We start from the raw sequence: 21,653 nt of genomic DNA, 5'->3' as shown, positions 1-21,653 counted from the left end.
ACACAAGTCTACTTGCAAACTAAAATCTCTTAGAGCTGTCCACCTGTTCGGCAGTGGTGGGTTTCAAATTTTTTTACTACCGGTTCTGTGGGCATGGCTTGGTGGGTGTGGCAGGGGAAGGATACTGTAAAATCTCCATTCCCACCCCACTCCATAGGGAAGGATACTATAAGATTTCCATTCCCACCCTACTCCAGAGGAAGGTTACTGCAAAATCCCCATTTCCTCCCAATCAGCTGGGACTCAGGAGGCAGAGAATAGATGGGGACAGGGCCAGTCAGAATGTTTACTACTGGTTCTCCAAACTACTCAAAAGATCCGCTACCGGTTCTCCAGAACTGGTCAGAACCTGCTGAAACCCACCTCTGCTGTTCAGGCAGAATCCGTGTCAGATACGTAATGTGTGATTGTGTTCTGCTCTTAGGAGATGTTACATTACAACATAACAATAAGCAATGCTGAAAGCATTAAGAAAAGCTGTCTTGAATACTGAGGGATGGAACAGGACTCGTTTTTCCCCCCTCCCTTCCTCATGAAGCAAAGATCTCCACATTTTACCCACTCATGGTTCACTAGGAAGATAAAAGCAACCTGAGTCAACAGTTCATAGAAATGCTGACTCCTGGATCTGAGGAGGAAAAAAAAAATTGGAGAGGAGCCAGCAACCCACAGCTGGAAGCCCAAGCAAGATTTTCTGGAAGACCAGCTTTTACCACTCTTCTCCCTCCCACCCCCACCAGCCCTCCTCCCGCAGCCCCACTCCGCCCACCTTGGAACACACATATCTGAAGTGAGCAAGTACGACTCTGATGGAAAATAAAGCCTGCAGAACTGCTGACTCTGCAGGCGTCTTTTCCAGCCAGCCAGCGAGAGAGAGAGAGAGCAAGCGCGCACACGTGATCCATCAAAGGAAAACAGCAGGGCAACAGCCAAGCAGCTGGCACAGGTTGCCAAATTGCTAGTTCAGGAGTATTCCTCTGCCACCAGCTGCTTCGGCAAAGGGTAAACTATATTTCAAAACAAGTCCAGCTAGTCCTCGACTTACATCAGATCATTTAGTGACCATTCAGAGTTGCCACGGCGCTGAAAAAAAGCGACCCATGACCATTTTTTCACATTTACGCCCTTTGCATTTTTCCTACTTTATGGCCATTGCAGTAACATTCGGATGCTTGACAACTGGTTCATATTTATGACGGTTGCAGTGTCCTGGTGTGTGTGTGTGTGTGTGTGACCTGATCCCCTTTGGCGACCTTCTGAACAAGCTGAACACAGCTGCCTGCAATTACTGCAGGTTCAAGCCCCACCAGGCCCAAGGTTGACTCAGCCTTCCATCCTTTATAAGGTAGGTAAAATGAGGACCCAGATTGTTGGGGGGGCAATAAGTTGACTTTGTACATATACAAATAGAATGAGACTATTGCCTTACACACTGTAAGCTGCCCTGAGTCTTCGGAGAAGGGCGGGATATAAATGTAAACAAAAAAAAAAAAAAAGCAAAGTCAATGGGGAAGCCAGTTTCACTTAACGACCGGGTTACTAACGTCACAACTGCAGTGATTCGCTTAACAAACGGTGGCAAGAAAGGTCATAAAATGGGGCAAAACTCACTTGACAAACTCACTTGTAAGTCAAGGACCACCTGTATTCAAATGGGGCGAGGTTGTTTCAAAAGAGAAATCACCATAGGTAGTTGACATTGTATCATATCACATTACAGAATAACCGCGTTGGAAGTGAACTGGGAGGTCTTCTAACCCAACCCCTTGCTCAAGCAGGAGACCCTGGCTATACCATTTCAGACAAACGCTTGTCCAATCTCCTCCAGTGATGGAGCATCCACAATGTTGCAGTGTGATTGCATATTATTATATTAATGTAGAGGGAAACGGTGGCTTAGTGGGTAAGACGCTGAGCTTGTTGATTGAAACGTCGGCAATTCAGCGGTTCGAATCCCTAGTGCCGGGTAACGGGGTGAGTTCCCGTTACTTGTCCCAGCTTCTGCCAACCTAGCAGTTCGAAAGCACGTAAAAAATGCAAGTAGAAAAATAGGGACCACCTTTGGTGGGAAGGTAATAGCGTTCCATGCGCCTTTGGCATAGAGTCATGCCAGCCACATGACCACGGAGACGTCTTCGGACAGCGCTGGCTCTTTGAAACTGAGATGAGCACCGCCCCCTAGAGTCAGGAACAACTAGCAGGTATGCGCGAGGGGAACCTTTACCTTTATTAATGTAATGCAGGTAGTCCTCAACTTACAACTGCCTTGCTTGGCAACAGAAATTCTGGTCCCAATTGTGGGACTTATGACTGTGTAAGTCAAGGACTATCTGTACAGCACAGAGTGTATTTTAGCCATGAGCAGCAAATATTCGAATTCTGAATACTTAATCAACATTATGTTAATATTTGGCAAGCAGCTTCTTTCTCCAGATAGATTTAGATGCAACAACACCACACCTTAATTTTGATTTGGCAGCAGACTGCCTCCCCCACTCCTTTACGTTTTAAATTTGATTAATTCATACCACAAAGATGTTGTTTTATGCTTGATTGTTTTACTGCCAGTTAACAGTTGATTTCACACATGTCACTTGAGGCTAGAATCTGCCTGCATGGCTAGGATTTGCTAAAACAAGATTTGCAGTACCTAAGGCAAAAAATCAAAGGCGATCCCAGCCCAACCCCCATATTCCATATTTCTGATCCCCTATTACTACACTAGCTCCATGAGAATAGCTTCACAATAATAGGCAGTTTTAAACGTATTTCAACCAGTAAGAATTATTTCATGAATGAAGGCAAATATATGGGTCCCAGAATAATGTTGCAGGATCCAATCTGGGTTAGTCATTGAGACCAGAAGTTTAATCTTCTGAGCTTTCGGACTCGTGTTGGAACCCATCTTCAGAGTGTCAGCTTTGGAAGCCATACTAGGCTGGAAGCTTCCGTGCTGCCGCTTTCTCATGTGTGGGAAAGTAGGAGGGAGGATTTAGTAGAGGGACCCATTAGACATAATAACATTCTTCCTGCTGGTCAAGGTCATGCCAGTCCTGCATCTGGAGAAGGAGTGGTCGGAGTGATGTCTCGAGATGGGATGGTTGGCGATTGGAGCATGTGATCGGCAGAGGAGTCAGGGGGGTAGTTTTGGGGTTTTGATTTACTGAGGGAAAACCCGGACCTCTCAGATTCGGATATTCCCAGATGTGTCAGTTTACCTATCCTAGTAAAAGAACTTTGAAAGATGCTTGCTTCAGAGTTTTTACTTGGCGAGGGGGTTTTCTGGAACGCTAACACAGGGAACTTCTCTCTCCCAAGGAAAAGAGACAGAAGTTGATGAGAGAGAAGTTCCCTGAGGATGAGTTCCAACACGAGTCCAAAAGCTCAGAAGATTAAACCTCTGAGAGAAGTTCCCTGAGGATGAGCTTCAGCGTGAGACTGAAAGCTTGGAAGGCTGAATCTCTGGTCCTGGTTATGGCCCAGATTGGATCCTGCAAGAATTATTTCTTCTCTCCCAATCCACAAAAGGTGTGGTGATATGATTCGTGACCTTCATAGTTTCAGATCTCAACCAACTACTTGGCTATCAAGTTATCTATCACTCATGGAACCAAATCACTCCCCATATTGAGCTAGATGTCAATCTTGGGATACCAGTTGCTAACCTCTTATATTGTGCTTGATCCCACTGGATCGCGACAGGGAGACATTGGCATCCTGCATTACAATCACAAGTCCTCCCATTCAACGCTTTTCTTCAAGGATGGACAAGACCTAAAGATACTTGATACTATCACATACCATTGTCTGTTAAAGTAACTTGAGAAGTCAAGATAGTCTTCCTCTGTTTAGTGTATTGGCCCTCAACCCCATCATCCTCATCCTAGCATGTAGGTCAATTTTCTAGAGGGCATTAGATTGGAGAACATGGACAAATGCAGAATTGGTGGACGGACTCCCAATTACTGATCTTCAAGTCTGCAAGCCAGTTCAAGGTAAGCAGGTAGAGGCAGCTTCTCATGACTTTTGAAAAACAATTGCTTCTAATTCGATCCCTTTTCATCTTCATTGCCTTTCAGATTCTTCCTCAAGTCTTTAAAAGTCCTGTGTCTGCCCATGGTTGCTTCTCATCCTTATGATGCAACCTCTTTCTATCAAGAGCCAAAAAAAAAAAAAAAAAGTTGAAATGCATCCAGTCTAACTCCAGAATAATTCCACTTCCCACCACGTGATTCTCCTGACAGAAGACAATCCCTTAGTTCAGGGGTCAGCAACCTGCAGCTCTAGAGCCGCATGTGGCTCCTTCATCCATCTGCGGTGGCTCCCTGTCGCTCAAAATATGCTTCACAACCGCCAATGTGCGACACCCACTGGCACACAATTTATTGAGCTTTTCGACCCCCAGTACGCAAACTATAGATAAATAAATTTTTAAATACATAGCCATAAAGGTAAAAAACGATATATGCAGTGTTATCTTCATTTTAGATGTCAAAAGGTTTTTGTGGCTCCCGGTGTTTTCTTTTCTGTGGGAAATGGTCCAAATGGCTCTTTGAGTGTTTAAAGTTGCCGACTCTGCCTTAGTTGGTAGAAATACTGAAACCAAAGAAAAACCTCCACTAATAACTCTACTTGCAGATCCAGATCCCTCACCTCCCTGAGCTAAAGACTCATAAGCATTTTTCAAAGTGCCATAAAATCAGGGATCTCTGGTTTAATATCTCCCAAACAACCGAGATCTAATCTGGGTTACACGGAAAGAGAGAAGGCTCAAAAAAACCTCAGATAACCATGAGTGGGAGGCTCCCATGATTCGCTTCATCACTTCTCCTCACAAATATCAATCAAAACATGCATTAACAGGCTAACCCAGAATTCTTGGGAAAGGATAATGTCTTCCCCATAACTACCACAGGCTTGTACTACCATGAACTACAGATGCTCAGGGACAGAGGGGTAGTATCGAGTTGTTCCTCTGGAATTCCCAAGTTGTTGTCTTAAGTGTTGGAGGGCAGTTCTAAATGCTAGAGAGCCTGCCCTGGTTTGCCTTTATTGGAGATGTATTCTGCCAGTATGGCTGGAATAAGATTCTACCGGGGTGAAATGCTCCTGGTTCGGACTGGGATCGCCCGATCCGGTAGTTATGGCAGCAGGTGGTTTGGAGAACCGGTAGCAAAAATCACTATCCCCCACATGCCCAGCTGAGCCGTGTGATCATCAGAGGCTTTTTACTTACTTTTAAAAGCATTTTTTCTTTGGCTGAAAAAATGCTTTTAAAAGTACAAAAAACCCCTCTGATGATCACATAGCTCAGCTGGGATCATCAGAACCTTTTAAAAGCATTTTTTCTACAACCTCTTCAGTTTTCACTGGCAGAGGGTTGTAGGAGGCCGTGGCAGCTGAAAACGGAGCTCTGGAGCCTGTTTTCGCTGGCAGAACGCTTGGGCCACCACAGGCGCCCCCGACACAAGTGATGTCGAGCTGGCCACACACCCCCTTGAGGTCAAACACAACCCTAATGCACCCCTCAATGAAATTGAGTTTGACACCCCCGATCTAGACACTTTTGACAGGAGAAAAATGACATAAACAGGGTCTTCTAAATTTAAATTTCTGGCTTACCTCTGGAAATTGTGGGTGTTCCATCCCTGGAAGTTTTCAAGAAGAGACTGGACTGCTATTTGTCCAGAATGGTATTAAAAGCTTCCTGCTCAAGCAGGGGGCTGGACTGGAAGACCTCCAAGGTCCCTTCCAACCTTATTATTCCATGTTCTAAATATTATTTCTGCCTTAAGTTATACAAAGGCTGGATTCGCAGGTTATGTTATATAATAAGTAAGCCACCCCACTGAGATGGGCACCAAAGTCTGTGGCTTAGCAATGGAAGTTTAATTAGCAAACAACAGTTAAACAAATCACGATTTATTGCAACGAATGCACTGAGGTCCACATCAGAGGTGGGTTTCAGCAGGTTCTGACCAGTTCTGGAGAACCGGTAGTGGAAATTTTGAGTAGTTCAAAGAACCAGTAGTAAAAATTCTGACTGGCCCCATCCTCATCTATTCTCTGCATCCCAAGTCCCAGCTGATTGAGTGGAAATGGGGACTTTGCAGTAACCTTCCTCTGGAGTGGGGTGGGAATGGAGATTTTACAGTATCCTTCCCCTGCCACGCCCACCAAGTCACGCCCACAGAACCGGTAGTAAAAAAATTTGAAACCCACCACTGATCCACATGCTACTTGCAAGTCACACGGCCTAATTGAACTAATCCCCTTCAATGCAGAAATTGTCTGGCAAGGGGCCCAAGGTTTATGAAAATACACCTACAGAATATGTAAGGCTTAATAAAGTTAATCTACCATCACAACCACTTCCTCCAGCAGTAATATCTATCCAATAATAGAGAAGAATTATTTCAGAGAGCTAATCTCCCATCTCAAATTGCAAAATTAATTCTCCCTCCTCTCCCCAGAGCTGATATCAGATAGCCAAATAACCAGGCAACTACCAAGATGCTGGCTAAGTGGGGTGACGATGCCACCTGTACTTAGTCAGGACTTGGCACCCACATTCCTGATAAGCAAGTCAGGAAAGGTTAAGCAAATTACAAGCCAGGCTTCAAAACAAGGTTATTATATTGTCACCAACTCTGAAGGCCAAAGTTTACCCAACCTATTGTGGAGACAATGCAAGCAAACCAAATATTGATGAATCAGCTGTTTAGATCTACATTTTCATTACTGAAACAAGAAAGAAAGAAAGAAAGAAAGAAAGAAAGAAAGAAAGAAAGAAAGAAAGAAAGAAAGAAAGAAAGAAAGAAAGAAAGAAAAGAAGGAAGAAAAGAAGGAAGAAAGGAAGGAAGGAAGAAAGATAGATCCTAGAATATGACTAATGCTAAAGGCAGATATGAAATCTCTCACCGTGTAAATATACTGCTCATCAAAATGACAGACATTAATTCACATAGAGCCATCGTATCTGTTCTATTTGTTTCAAAACTAGAGCCATCAATTCTGGACTGTAGTAATATGGATCACCATTAGATGATACAGAGAGAAAAGGCTACTATTTAATATTTAATACTATTTTGAAACAAAAGGGCCGTGGATAGCTCAGGCTGTTAGGAGCCTGTTATTAGAACACAATAGCCTGCAATTACTGCAGGTTCAAGCCCGGCCCAAGGTTGACTCAGCCTTCCATCCTTTATAAGGTAGGTAAAATGAGGACCCAGATTGTTGGGGGGGGCAATAAGTTGACTTTGTAAATATACAAATAGAATGAGACTATTGCCTTATACACTGTAAGCTGCCCTGAGTCTTCGGAAAAGGGCGGGATATAAATGTAAATAAAAAAATATATATATCTGCCTGGATATATAATATCGTAGATATCAAATACTATCTAATAACAGCCTGGATTTTTGCAGTTCAGATTAGACACCTGTAACCAGGGACAAAATCAACCCCCGTAGCTAGGTTGAACACAACTTGATTGGGGCTCTGGTAACTATAGTTATTATTTTAACTAATAACTTTATGCAGCCTGAACATTTGAAAATCTCTGTTTGCTATTGTTAACAAATATCACTGTTTGCTATTGTTAACAAGTTTACTCAGTGTTGGAAATAAATAAATTGGAGTCAAATATCTCTCTAAACCAGTGCTTCCCAACCTTGACAACTTTAAGAAGTGTTGGCTTTATACTTTGCCAATAAGGATTCGATTCAATTCGATTCGATTCGATTCGATTCGATTCGATTCTACTCTACTCTACTCTACTCTACTCTACTCTACTCTACTCTACTCTATATGAATTCTGGCTGGGGAATTCTGGAAGTTGAAGTCTACAGATTCTAAAGTTGCCAAGGTTGAGAAACACTGGTGCAGAAGAAGATTTATGTTTTGTTTTTCTGTTTTCTATTTTTCAGTTTCTGATGTGTTTTGAGCTTTTCCTACTTGACTCAAGTCTGATTATTTAACATCCTCATACGACTTCTGGCATTTTAATTGCATTTGTTTTTGTAAGAGATAACAAGGCATGCTAAAAGTGTGTCCAAGACACTGAATCCCTAATTCTACATTGAAGGATCTTCTAAGAAATCCAGTTTGTGTTGTTTTGGAAGAACAGATCCAGTTGCATGCAAGATAACAAAGCCCCTTTTATATTATCAGCCTGAAGACAAACTATTTTGAGAGCCTTCTTCTCATTTGAGTTGACCTTGCCATCTCTTTGAAACTATCTTCTTTGTTTTGCTGTCATGTGATTGTATTTTTGTACTGGATATGTTTTATATGTTTTTTTTCTTGTTTAAGCCATCAAGAGTTGTTTTGATTGCAGTGGCACAGAAATCTGTTTAATAAAAGACGTACAGTACTGTAGAGCCAGTCTGATGTAGTGGTTAAGGCATCAGGCTAGTAACTGGGAGACAGTGAGTTCTAGCCCCACCTTTAGGCATAAAGCCAGTGGGTTGACCTTGGGCCAGTCACTCTTTCTTAACCCTAGGAAGGAGGCAATGACAAATGACTTGTGAAATCTTGCAGGAACTTGTCCAGGCAGTTTCCAGGAGTGAAGATTGACTCAAAAGCACCTTTTCCCCCAAAGTACATACACAGTAAATATGTTTGGAGCTCATAATGGATAAAGGCAATTACAATAATATTCTAAGACATACATTGCTACAACCTCTCCCTCACCCACCCACCATCCCACAGCCAAACCATTTCTTCTTTACTCTGCCTTCTGAAATTGCACATCTGGGTGTGCAATATATACTCATCTCACAGATGTTCTTGCTTTCTCTGATGAATTCTGCATTTGCCCTACTTTCCAGGCCAACATCAGGAGGAGAACAAAGGTGCTATTCAGCTGGTTCGTATCGGTTCGCCTGAACCGGTAGCGAAGATCGCGGGTGAGCCCGCCCATCAGCTCAGCCACCCAGCTCTATGACGTCCTATTTAGGCATGTTTTTGAGGTTGGCCGCATGCACAAAAGGCGCATGAGCAAGCAAAGCGCATGCAAGGAAGGCTGGGCGCATGTGCGGAAAGCGTGCATGCGCGGGGCCAACCGGTGATAAGAATATTGGAAACCCAATTGCTGGAGGAGATGTCTCGTGGCACCTTTTCAGAGTAATAAATTTTATTAAAAGGCATATGTTTTTGTGAGCTGCACCTTATATAACTGTGATGGCGAATCTATGGCACACGAGCCACAGGTGGCATGCGGAGCCATGTTGGTGGGCAGGAGAGCTCAGCTCCGTTTTTGTGCCTTCTGGGCCCACCAGAAGTAAGGAAACAGGCTGTTTCTGGCCTCTGGAGGGCCTTGGGGGGTGGGGAAGGCCGTTTTTGCCCTCCCCAGGCTCCTAGAAAGGCTCTGGAGCCTGGGGAGAGTGAAAAACGGGACCACAGTGCCATTGCATGCCAAAAGCGGGGGGTCACGCGTGCATGCGTGGGAGGGTGGGGTGCATAGAATTATGGGTGGTGGGCACATGTGCATACGACACCACCACCCCCCCGCGCCCCCCCCCCGCTTTTGCCATGTGAAGGTTAGCCATCACTCATATAACTTTTAATAAAATCTGTTAGCCTGAAAAGGTACTGCAAGACGGCTTTCTGATTTTTTGACTAACATATCAACTAACATGGCTCTCCTCCTGCAATGTTTCCAGACTAGGCAATCAACTCCGCTCCTGATTCAACAATCAGGATTTGAAAGTCAGCCTAACGATGCACAAGGGGCCACTGCACAAAGGTTCAAGTCTGATACACATTTTAAAGAAAAGGATCATCTTGCCTTCAATGGAAAGACATCTAAAAAAACCTGGCAAAGCCAGTGCAAAGTGAATAATGTTATTCATCCTCAGCTAGGTAGATGTCAAACAATAAATTGCTGGGTTTGTGACACAAAATAAGCCATAAACCACAAGGATCGACCTCCAACAACATGCTAATCCAAAATACAAGCAAATCATGTGATGACTTAATGTATTTGTGAAACTAGTTTCTAAGTCAGGGGTCTCCAACCTTGGTCCCTTTAAGACTTGTGAACTGGCTGAGGAACTCTGGGAGTTGAAGTCCACAAGTCTTAAAGGGACCAAAGTTGGAGACCCCTGTTCTAAGTGACACTCCAACAAATAGCCCCAAATTACTTGAAACTGGTACATCTTCTTCAATGTCCCAATGTCAATCTACTGTATTCCAAACTCTAGTACATTCACATGACAGCGTATCCACCAATTACCCAAAGTATGCATGCAAACCCAGCTTCTTTTAATAAATTTACAATAGTCCCTGGCTTTCCAAAAACTACAGGAAGTCCTCGACTTATGACCACTACTGAGGCCAAAATTTATGTTGCTAAGTGAGAAATTTGTTAAGCGAGTTTTGCCCCATTTTTTACGACTTTTTGTGAAGTGAATCACTGCACTTGTTAAATTAATAACACAGTTGTTAAGTGAATCTGGCTTGCCTTTGCTTGTCACAAAAGCGGATCACACAACTCCGGGATACTGCCACTGTCATAAATGTGAGCCAGTTGTCAAAGCATCCGAATCTAAATCACGTGACTATAGGGATGCTGCAACAGGCATAAGTGTGAAAACGGGCCCACAGTGCCATTGCGTGCCAAAAGCGGGGGGTCACGCGTGCGTGGGAGAGTGGGGTGCATAGAATTATGGGTGGTGGGCACATGTGCACACGACACCACCACCCCCCGCGCTCCCCCCTGCTTTTGCCATGTGAAGGTTAGCCATCACTCATATAACTTTTAATAAAATCTGTTAGCCTGAAAAGGTACTGCAAGACGGCTTTCTGATTTTTTGACTAACATATCAACTAACATGGCTCTCCTCCTGCAATGTTTCCAGACTAGGCAATCAACTCCGCTCCTGATTCAACAATCAGGATTTGAAAGTCAGCCTAACGATGCACAAGGGGCCACTGCACAAAGGTTCAAGTCTGATACACGTTTTAAAGAAAAGGATCATCTTGCCTTCAATGGAAAGACATCTAAAAAAACCTGGCAAAGCCAGTGCAAAGTGAATAATGTTATTCATCCTCAGCTAGGTAGATGTCAAACAATAAATTGCTGGGTTTGTGACACAAAATAAGCCATAAACCACAAGGATCGATCTCAAACAACATGCTAATCCAAAATACAAGCAAATCATGTGATGACTTAATGTATTTGTGAAACTAGTTTCTAAGTCAGGGGTCTCCAACCTTGATCCCTTTAAGACTTGTGAATGTCAACTCCCACAGTCCCTCAGCCAGCAAAGCTGGCTGAGGAACTCTGGGAGTTGAAGTCCACAAGTCTTAAAGGGACCAAAGTTGGAGACCCCTGTTCTAAGTGACACTCCAACGAATAGCCCCAAATTACTTGAAACTGGTACTTCTTCAATGTCACAATGTCAGTCTGCTGTATTCCAAACTCTGGTACATTCACATGACAGCGTATCCACCAATTACCCAAAGTATGCATGCAAACCCAGCTTCTTTTAATAAATTTACAATAGTCCCTGGCTTTCCAAAAACGACAGGAAGTCCTCGACTTATGACCACTACTGAGGCCAACCGTGATAAGAATATTGGAAACCCAATTGCTGGAGGAGATGTCTCGTGGCACCTTTTCAGAGTAATAAATTTTATTAAAAGGCATATGTTTTTGTGAGCTGCACCTTATATAACTGTGATGGCGAATCTATGGCACACGAGCCACAGGTGGCATGCGGAGCCATGTTGGTGGGCAGGAGAGCTCAGCTCCGTTTTTGTGCCTTCTGGGCCCACCAGAAGTAAGGAAACAGGCTGTTTCTGGCCTCTGGAGGGCCTTGGGGGGTGGGGAAGGCCGTTTTTGCCCTCCCCAGGCTCCTAGAAAGGCTCTGGAGCCTGGGGAGAGTGAAAAACGGGACCACAGTGCCATTGCATGCCAAAAGCGGGGGGTCACGCGTGCATGCGTGGGAGGGTGGGGTGCATAGAATTATGGGTGGTGGGCACATGTGCATACGACACCACCACCCCCCCGCGCTCCCCCCCCGCTTTTGCCATGTGAAGGTTAGCCATCACTCTTATATAACTTTTAATAAAATCTGTTAGCCTGAAAAGGTACTGCAAGACGGCTTTCTGATTTTTTTGACTAACATAGCAACTAACATGGCTCTCCTCCTGCAATGTTTCCAGACTAGGCAATCAACTCCGCTCCTGATTCAACAATCAGGATTTGAAAGTCAGCCTAAGGATGCACAAGGGGCCACTGCACAAAGGTTCAAGTCTGATACACGTTTTAAAGAAAAGGATCATCTTGCCTTCAATGGAAAGACATCTAAAAAAACCTGGCAAAGCCAGTGCAAAGTGAATAATGTTATTCATCCTCAGCTAGGTAGATGTCAAACAATAAATTGCTGGGTTTGTGACACAAAATAAGCCATAAACCACAAGGATCGATCTCAAACAACATGCTAATCCAAAATACAAGCAAATCATGTGATGACTTAATGTATTTGTGAAACTAGTTTCTAAGTCAGGGGTCTCCAACCTTGATCCCTTTAAGACTTGTGAACTGGCTGAGGAACTCTGGGAGTTGAAGTCCACAAGTCTTAAAGGGACCAAAGTTGAGACCCCTGTTCTAAGTGACACTCAACAAATAGCCCCAAATTACTTGAAACTGGTACATCTTCTTCAATGTCCCAATGTCAATCTACTGTATTCCAAACTCTAGTACATTCACATGACAGCGTATCCACCAATTACCCAAAGTATGCATGCAAACCCAGCTTCTTTTAATAAATTTACAATAGTCCCTGGCTTTCCAAAAACGACAGGAAGTCCTCGACTTATGACCACAACTGAGGCCAACATTTATGTTGCTAAGTGGGAAATTTGTTAAGCGAGTTTTGCCCCATTTTTTACGACTTTTTGTGAAGTGAATCACTGCACTTGTTAAATTAATAACACAGTTGTTAAGTGAATCTGGCTTGCCTTTGCTTGTCACAAAAGCGGATCACACGACTCCGGGACACTGCCACCGTCATAAATGTGAGTCAGTTGCCAAGCATCCGGATTTCAATCACGTGACCATGGGGGATGCTGCAACTGTCATAAGTGTGAAAAACGGTCATACATAAGTCACTTTTTTCAGTGCCATTGTGACTTTGAACGGTCACTCAATGAACTGTTGTAAGGTCGAGGACTAGCTGTATTGATCTCCATCAAAACTAGCTAGTGAAATTAATAGTCAAGGATGCTGGGGGGTACAAGTATTTCTAGCACTTATTGCAACAGAGATATGGGCAGTTCTCAACGTACAATCATTTGTTTACTGACCAAAGTTACAATGGGAACGTATGACCGCTGCACCATCCCCATAGTCATGCGATCCAAACTCGGGCACTATGTATTTACAATGGTTGCAGCATCCCAGAGTCATTCATGACCTTCCCAGGCAGCTCCTGGCAAGTGAAGTCAATGGCAGAAGCTAATCAAATCTCCCAAGGGACGGGAGGCGTCTTCCTATCTTCTGAAGACTGGCATTTTGTCATTCTATTTCCTTCAATTCCTCTTCAAAAATCTTGGTCAGTTTTTTTTTTTTTTTGCAAAGCCTTAATTCCGAATGTCTTACTGTGGCCTGGTGCATGCACACGCTAATACATGCCTTACTCAAGCAAACAAGCATGCACAAGCAGGTTTCCCTGTTTACTCTTGCCCATTACTTCCTTCCCTTTCTTCTGTTATTTCCTTAGGTTGCATTTTACCTCCTCAGGGCGAGCAATCTGTGCCTGTGTGCGTGTGTGTGCACGCATGAGCTCTGCGTTGCTCCTGCATGCATGTATTTGCACAAGCCTCTGGTGGCTCAGACAGCTAAGACAGTCTGTTATTAACACAGCTGCTTGCAATTACTGCAGGTTCAAGTCCCACCAGGCCCAAGGTTGACTCAGCCTTCCATCCTTTATAAGGTAGGTAAAATGAGGACCCAGATTGTTGGGGGCAATAAGTTGACTTTGTATATAATATACAAATGGATGAAGACTATAGCTTAACATAGTGTAAGCCGCCCTGAGTTTTCGGAGAAGGGCGGATATAAATGCAAAAAAAAAAAAAAAGCCAAAAAGCACATCACACACACACACACACACACACACACACACACCCCTGCAGATTCAGTGGCTGTCTCTGAACAACACACAAAAGTCATGATTTGGTAGACTCGATTATAGCTGCCTGGAGTTTCCTAAAAATTAAGCCCTAAACCAGGGGTGTCAAACTCGATTTCCTCGAGGTGGGTGTGGCCAGCATGACATCACTCGTGTCGTGGGGGGGGGGCACCTGTGGTGGCACAAATGCTCTGCCAGTGAAAACGGGCTCCCGAGCTCTGTTTTCGGCTGGGACAGCCTCCTACAGCCTTCTGCCAGTGAAAATGGAGCTCGGGAGGGTGGCAGGCAGCCCTCCCAAGCTCCATTTTCACTGGCAGAGGCACCGCGGGACGGTCCTTTGCTGTTTCCAGGGTGCCCCGCAAACCAGATCTAAGCCCCCTTCCCCATGGCCCGGATCTGGCTCCCGGGACTTGAGTTTGATACCTCTGCCCTAAACTATAATTTGCAAATCATGACCTCTTGGTTCGTAGAAGACTCGATATCCAACCCCAAACAAGCATTTGGCAATTGGGTGAATCACAGCTACAAAGGGTTTTTTTTTTCTTTTTAAACTCTGTCTCCAGCTTATGCAGGATCATAATTTCCAACTTTCCTATTCTTTGCAAGTCTCTGCTTTGGTGAGTGACTTTACAAGCATTTACTGGCACTTAATTTGCATCCTATATCGTTAGATATGACATCACGACATGGTGGCTCAGTTGGCTAAGACGCTGAGCTTGTCAATCAGAAAGGTCAGCAGTTTGGCAGTTCGAATCCCTAGTACAAGTCTCCTGTGTGAGCAGGGGGTTGGACTAGATGACTTCCAAGGTCCCATCCAACTCTGTTACTACTCTAAAATCCACATGATACCAATCACATCATTTACTTAGCATTTGTAAGGTCGCCAGCTTCAAAATCATGACTGAGCAGGGAACAATATTCAAAGAAAATATAAGTGTTTTTAAAAAAACACCACACTGAGAAAAACAGAAAAACAACACACATAGAAATAGCAGTCGGGGTAAAAACACCCATCTATCACAAATCAACATAACCACAACTCCTGATCTCCAGGCCTGGTAACACAACTGCTTCTGAACTGACGCAATTGCTGAAAAAAAACAGTATGTGTACCATGTGATTTTAACCCTTGGACCAGTATTAGTTGGCTGGGTTCACACAGCACACTTAGCCAAACCATCCATCAATTTAGCAACTGCGTACAAAAATGTAAAGCTTCGTTAGAGATAAACTCAGTTGATTGTATTATCTGAGATAGCGTTTTGTACAACACAGGATATCTGGTTGGTTTATGCTTCTATGCCCAGGAAGGCCAGACAATGGCTTAATATAGTCCTAAAAGGACTATAAGGGGCGTGCATAAGTGCACAAAAGTACCTACCGTTCCTGTCCTATTGTTTCCTTTCAATATATGTTCCTGTATATAATGTTATGACAAAATAAAAAAAAATATAAAAGGTAAAGGTTCCCCTCGCACATACCTGCTAGTCGTTGCCAACTCTAGGGGTGTGTGTGCTCATCTCCGTTTCAAAGCCGAAGCTCCAGCGCTGTCATTTGTCTGGCATGACTCAACGCCAAAGGTGCACGGAACGCTGTTACCTTTCCACCAAAGGTGGTCCCTATTTTTTCTACTTGCATTTTTTACGTGCTTTCGAAACTGCTAGGTTGGCAGAAGCTGGGACAAGTCACGGGAGCTCACCCCGTTACACGGCAGCACTAGGGATTCGAACCGCCGAGCTGCCGACCTTTCGATCAACAAGCTCAACATCCTAGCCCCCGAGCCACCGCGTCCCTTTTAATGGCTTAATAAACCAGGATAATTATTTTGTGTGAACCCATGACACTAACGAATCAGATAGAAAAAAGATAAAGAGAGAAATGAAATTATTCAGCGAGAACAGCCAAAAATTTGAGGCCTTGGGGAAGGCCCAAGAATGTTTAAGGCTATTTATATCATCTTCTTACTTTGGGAGGCAAAGAGAAGCAACAAAAATAACTACCTATTCAATTCAACCAAGGGGAGTCAGCTTAGTATGTTTGTTAAAAGTGCTGGACCAAAATTTTTAAGTTCCTGAATCTTAGCTGTGTGATGATGGGGAGAGCTTCCCAGAAACTTCTCCATCCCTTTGGAACAGGGGTGAAATCCAGCAGGTTCTGGAGAACTGGTAGCGGAAATTTTGAGTAGTTTGGAGAACCGGCAAATACCACCTCTGGCTGGTCCACCAAGCCACACTATGCCCACCAAGCTACGCCCACAGAACTGGCAGTAAAAAAATTTGGATTTCACCACTGCTTTGGAGTCTGAAAAAGGGGCATGGACAATGCCTAGGGCTCCCTCCCTTGGGGTCTAATGGGCAAAGCCACAATCCAGAGGGGTGTGTCTCTCAGTTGCACAAGTACCACGGAAGAGCCAACCACACTTCTCAGCTCTTACACAGGAGGGAACTGAAGCCAAGCCAAAGGGAGCCTCTTGGCAATTGGTACAAAGAATGCTGAATATTTCCTTCTTTACTATTGCTATTACTATTGGCTCATAAGCCTACACGTAAATTGAGGAGGGGGTGGGTGGGTGGAGAAGACACCTGCCTGCTACTCTTTAATATCCTTTTTTTCAAGCTTGCTGAGAGAATAGCCATACTGCTAAGTCTGGATCTTGGGAGGGAGTGGGGGAGGTTACAAACATCCAAAGTTTATGGGCAAAACAAAGGTAGTCCTCACCTTACGACCACGACTGAGCCCAACATTTCTGTTGTTAAGTGAGACCTTTGTTAAGTGAGTCTTGCCCCATTTTACGACTTTCTTGCCTCAGTTCTTAAGAAAAATCACTGCCGTTGATAAATTAGTCACCAGGTTGTTAAGCGAATCGGGCTTCCCCACTGACTTTGCTTGTCAGAAGGTCGCAAAACGGGGATCACGTGATCCTGGGACACAGCAACGGTCATAAATATGAACCAGTTGCCAAGCGTCTCAAAAAAAATGTTGATCACGTGACCACGGGCATGCTGCAAAGGTCGTAACTGTGAAAAATGGTCATGAGTCACTTTTTTTCAGTGCCGTTGTAACTTTGGATGGTCATTAAATGAACTGTTGTAAGTCGAGGACTACCTGCATTATCTGAGTTGATATAAAGAGACCACGTCTAACGGTGGGTCAAGCTTGCTTTCCTTATTTCCACCAAGGGCTGCTTGGATGCACACGTTTACGATCACCACGATCATAACATTCATAGTTCTTCCTCCTTCTACAGTAAAATATAAAACATAGATAAAAATGCTTTTTTTTTAAAAAAAATGGCAAGATACCCAATGTCCTTACAGTGGGTTGCATATTTCTTAATTGAATGGACATGGCTTCTGTTAAAAGCACCAATTAAAAGGACCTCAATTAAATGACCTGGTTGAATGGTTGCTTGTAAAGCTTCCCTCTGAAATTGAGCTGACACAGCCTTTTCAATGGTTTACTTACCGCCGCAGGAGCAATGTTTTAAACACCTCCTTAACCTATTCACTGAATCTCCCCCTTTATTTATTTAATTTAGATGTCGCCCTGTCTTACTAAAGAAGCAATTCCGGGCGGCTTACAAAAAGATGGGAGGGGGAAAAAAATTGAAACAAAATCAACAAGGATTTTGAAATGACAACCAATTTTTTTGAACAAAGACCAAGAGGTCTGTAAGGGGTGTGCATAAGCGCAGCAATGTGCCTAACCCGTCCCTGTCTTACTGTCTCCATTTATTCGTATCCTTATCCCAGGGGACTGCAAACTTGGCTCTTTTAAGACTTGTGGACTTCAACTCCCAGAGTTCCTCAGCCAGCTTTGCCTTAACCTGTATTCATAATCGTGTTTGTACTTATATCTGTTATCTTATATGTGCTTGACAAACAAACAAATAAATACACAAGTACACAAATACACAAATAAATAAATAAAAATATGGGAAGAGATTAAAAAAAAGAGGATTAAATTAAAATCCACTATCTGGCTTTCCATCACCCTATCAAAAGGAGGCAAGAGATCATCCATCAGGCTCTTCATCCACACAGTGGCACCTTTTTTGCACTATATTTTGCATTATATGCCACTCAGTGTTCAAATCCGTCTCGTCCCCCCCTCCCCCGCTTTTTCTTCCGTGTAAAGAAACAGTGCCATCCTGGGGTGAGGATTCTATCCGAGGCAGTGCCCGTCCACGGGCGTCCCAGTCTGCCCACCAGCCACGGAGGGGGATTCCCCAGCCTGCCCGATTGCTCTGTGCGGCCCACAAGGCTTGACGCCGAGGAGGGGAGGGGTGGCCTCGCAAAAAATTATTTTTGTGCATGCTTTCTTAATTAAAAAAGTGAATGTTTATGGTTTTAAAAAAAACCCTGTAAACTCATCGCGGGGCCTGGGGTTTTCGCCCACGGCACATTAAGCAACCAACGAGTAAGCCAAGCGGGGGAAAAACTAAACTGCAACTCAAGCACGGAGTTTTTAAAAGCGGGATTCGCGCGAACAAAGCCCTTTTCGGGGAGCGTGTGCCCTACACGAGCCAAGCAAATCAGTCGCCCAAGGGCAAGAAGCGCAGCGCGACGACGTCGGAAAAAGCTGGCCGGGACTGGTCTTCTCTCGGGTTTATAAATGCTAGAGTTATAGAGCGCACACACACACGCCCCTCGGTCCGCGCGTGTCGGACATGCCCGTGCATGTAAGGGGCGTAAGGAGCATGCATAAGAGCACCAGCCTGCCTACCGTCCCTGTTCTAACGTTCCCTTTAATTGTATTCACTTTATGTATTCAATTCAGGCTTATACATACGTACATACATATATACATATAATCTAATATGTACTCGACAAAATAGATAGATAGATAGATAGATAGAAAGAACGAAAGAAAGATAGAAAGAATGATTGATAGAAAGAATGATAGATGGAAGGAAAGATAGAAAGAAAGAATGATAGAAGAATGATAGACATAGATAGAAAGATAGATAGAATGATAGAATGATAGATAGAAAGATAGAAAGAATGATAGATAGCTAGATAGAATGACAGAAAAAAAGATAAAAAGAAAATGATAGAAAGAAAGATAGAAAAAGGAATATGACAGAGAGGGAGAGAGAGAATGTAAGGGATCCAGCGATCGCCCACTAACCCCGATTTACCAAAAGAGGAACTGAACTTTCTCTCTCTCTCTCTCTCTCTCTGGCGTCTACCAGCAACTACTAAACGATTCGCTTACAACTCTCGATCTAGGATTACCCGCTCTTCCCCCCTCCCCCCCGCCCCACCATCGACCGACCCAGATCCACCTTCCCCGCCAGGCACAACTTTTGATTCAGGCTGGTGGGTGGGAGGATGGATGGATGGGAGGGGGCGGTGGTTTGGGTTTGTTTTTTTCCCATCTCGTGGGGAAGGTGGATTAAAGCGAGGCGGGGAGGGAAGGTTGCGGGGCAGAACTGGAAGGAAGAAAGGTTCTAGGTCCCGAAGAAAGTGGAATTTAAGGAGCGCCAATACTTCGTGGAGGGAAATAGGAGCGGTGTGTGTGGGGGTGTGTGTGTTGGTCCTCATCCCCAGGAGATCCTTGTGGATGGCTCTAAACCAGGGTCTGCAACTTGAGCGATTTTAAGCCTGGCTTTGCTGGCTGGGGAATTCTGGGAGTTGAAGTCCGCCAGGCTTAAAGTCGCCCAAGTTGCAGACCCCTGCTCTAAACCTTTGCAAGTCAATCGCTGACGGTTGAATCCTTTGCCACCCTGAGCAATGGGAAGGAAGATCTCCACTCTTGCGCCTTTGGGGATCCGCTGCTTCTACCGAGTTGGATCACTGCAGAGCCCGGGCCGCTTGCATTCCCAGCCCTTCCCCACCTTCCTCCAAGCCCCCCTCTTTCCATCCCCCCCGCTTGTATTTCCTACTCCCCCATTCTCCGGCTGATGCAACGACGACATTCTGATACATGTTCTTCGGAAGGACAACAGCCCCCCTTCTTTTACGCAATTCTGCAGCAGGAGCAAGCAACAACTGGAGCGCACGCCCCCGCCCTCCCTCCCTCGCCCATTCCCCCGAAAATGGCAAAGAACGCGGCGGGACACACACACACACCCAGGAAACAGAGAGGCCCGGATCGCAGCCGGAGACTTCAAAAAGCAAATAAAAAGAAAAGAAAAGGCGAAACGGCCGAGATCGGGAGACAGCAGCGCGCATCTTTTCATCCTTAAGTGTTGTATCATTAAGCGTTAAATTTATACGCTATGACTATCATTAAGTGCTATACCTTGATGAAGGTATCTTTTCTTTTATGTATATTGAGAGCATCTGCACCAAAGACAAATTCCTTGTGTGTCCAATCATACTTGGCCAATAAAACAATTCCATTCTATTCCATTCCATTCATAAAGTGTTGTACCTTATGATTCTTGATGAACGTATCTTTTCTTTTATGTACACTGAGAGCATCTGCACCAAGACAAATTCCTTGTGTGTCCAATCACACTTGGCCAATAAAACTATTCGATTCTATTCTATTCTTTTCTCCCACAACTTTCATTACCTTTTTACGTCTCAGAGTTTCGCAGCCTTGGCAGGGCAAATAGGCTTCGACGTCGGCGGGGTCGCAACTCTCCGAGTCGGCGACGAGCATGGTTGTCCCCGTTTAACGCGATCGCGGGAGAGGAAAAAGCAGCGGTCGGTCGGTCGGCTCCCGTCCCTTCTTCTCTCTTCCCCCAAACTTGCTCCGGCGGTAAGGAGACGAAGGTCCCCGGGAGGAGGAGGAGGAGGGGAATGGATGTCCACCGTCGGCAGCCGAGAGAGGGAACGTCCGAACGAAGTTGCAACGTTCTAGAACGTCCAGGTGCATCGGGGGGGGGTCTAGAACCCTCGGGGGGCTGTCCGGCGGGCCGGAGTCAAACTATTCTGGTCGCCTGGCGAAAGCGGCATCGGGTGTGGAGGGGGGGTTGGAGGGAGGAGAGAAGAATCCAGCAACCCGACGCGTCTCTCCGGCCGCTTCTTTCATACTGTCGAGAAGCGGCAGGGAGGCGCTGAGATCATTCCGAGGGAGTCTCGGCCCCCGCCCTCCAGCCAATCGCATCGTAGCAGGCGGAGTCTTTTCCAGAGTTAGGCCTCGCCCCTCCGACTTTCTACACCAATGGGAGAGGGGGGGGGAAAGGCAGCACTCTTGGGGGTTCATGGGAAATGTAGTTCCCGTCCTTGATTGTTTATCCCTTCAAGGGCTGCCTCTCCCTCGCTCTCGAGCGTGCATTCACACATAGAATAGAATAGAATTCTTTATTGGCCAAGTGTGATTGGACACACAAGGAATTTGTCCTTGATGCATAGGCTCTCAGTGTACATAAAAGAAAAGATACCTTCATCAAGGTACAACACTTACAACACTTAATGATAGAATAGAATAGAATAGAATAGAATAGAATTGAATTGAATTGAATTCTTTATTGGCAAAGTGTAATTGGACACGCAAGGAATTTGTCTTTGGTGCATATGCTCTCAGAGTACATAAAAGTAAAGATATGTTCGTCAAGAA

General features: G+C 44.7%; 1 protein-coding gene across 3 annotated transcripts in view; it reads right to left on the bottom strand.

Moving 5' to 3' along the window:
• Positions 1-21,107, bottom strand: part of SESN2 (sestrin 2) — a 53,487-nt gene extending 32,380 nt beyond the window's left edge. Inside the window, exon 1 of one of the 3 annotated variants that reach the window (XM_058195710.1) lies at positions 20,664-21,107. In XM_058195710.1, the coding sequence (XP_058051693.1) occupies positions 20,664-20,753 (90 nt within the window). In that variant the 5' untranslated portion in view covers positions 20,754-21,107. The remainder of the gene's footprint in view (positions 1-20,663) is intronic. The other 2 variants (XM_058195712.1, XM_058195709.1) reach the window with 2 other exon arrangements.
• Positions 21,108-21,653: the final 546 nt, after the last annotated feature.

The sequence above is a fragment of the Ahaetulla prasina genome, chromosome 10 (assembly GCF_028640845.1).
Source record: "Ahaetulla prasina isolate Xishuangbanna chromosome 10, ASM2864084v1, whole genome shotgun sequence".
In the NCBI taxonomy this organism is placed as follows: domain Eukaryota; kingdom Metazoa; phylum Chordata; class Lepidosauria; order Squamata; family Colubridae; genus Ahaetulla; species Ahaetulla prasina.
The sequence above is the reverse complement of the archived record's forward strand: the minus strand, read 5'-3'. Positions and strand labels throughout refer to the sequence as shown.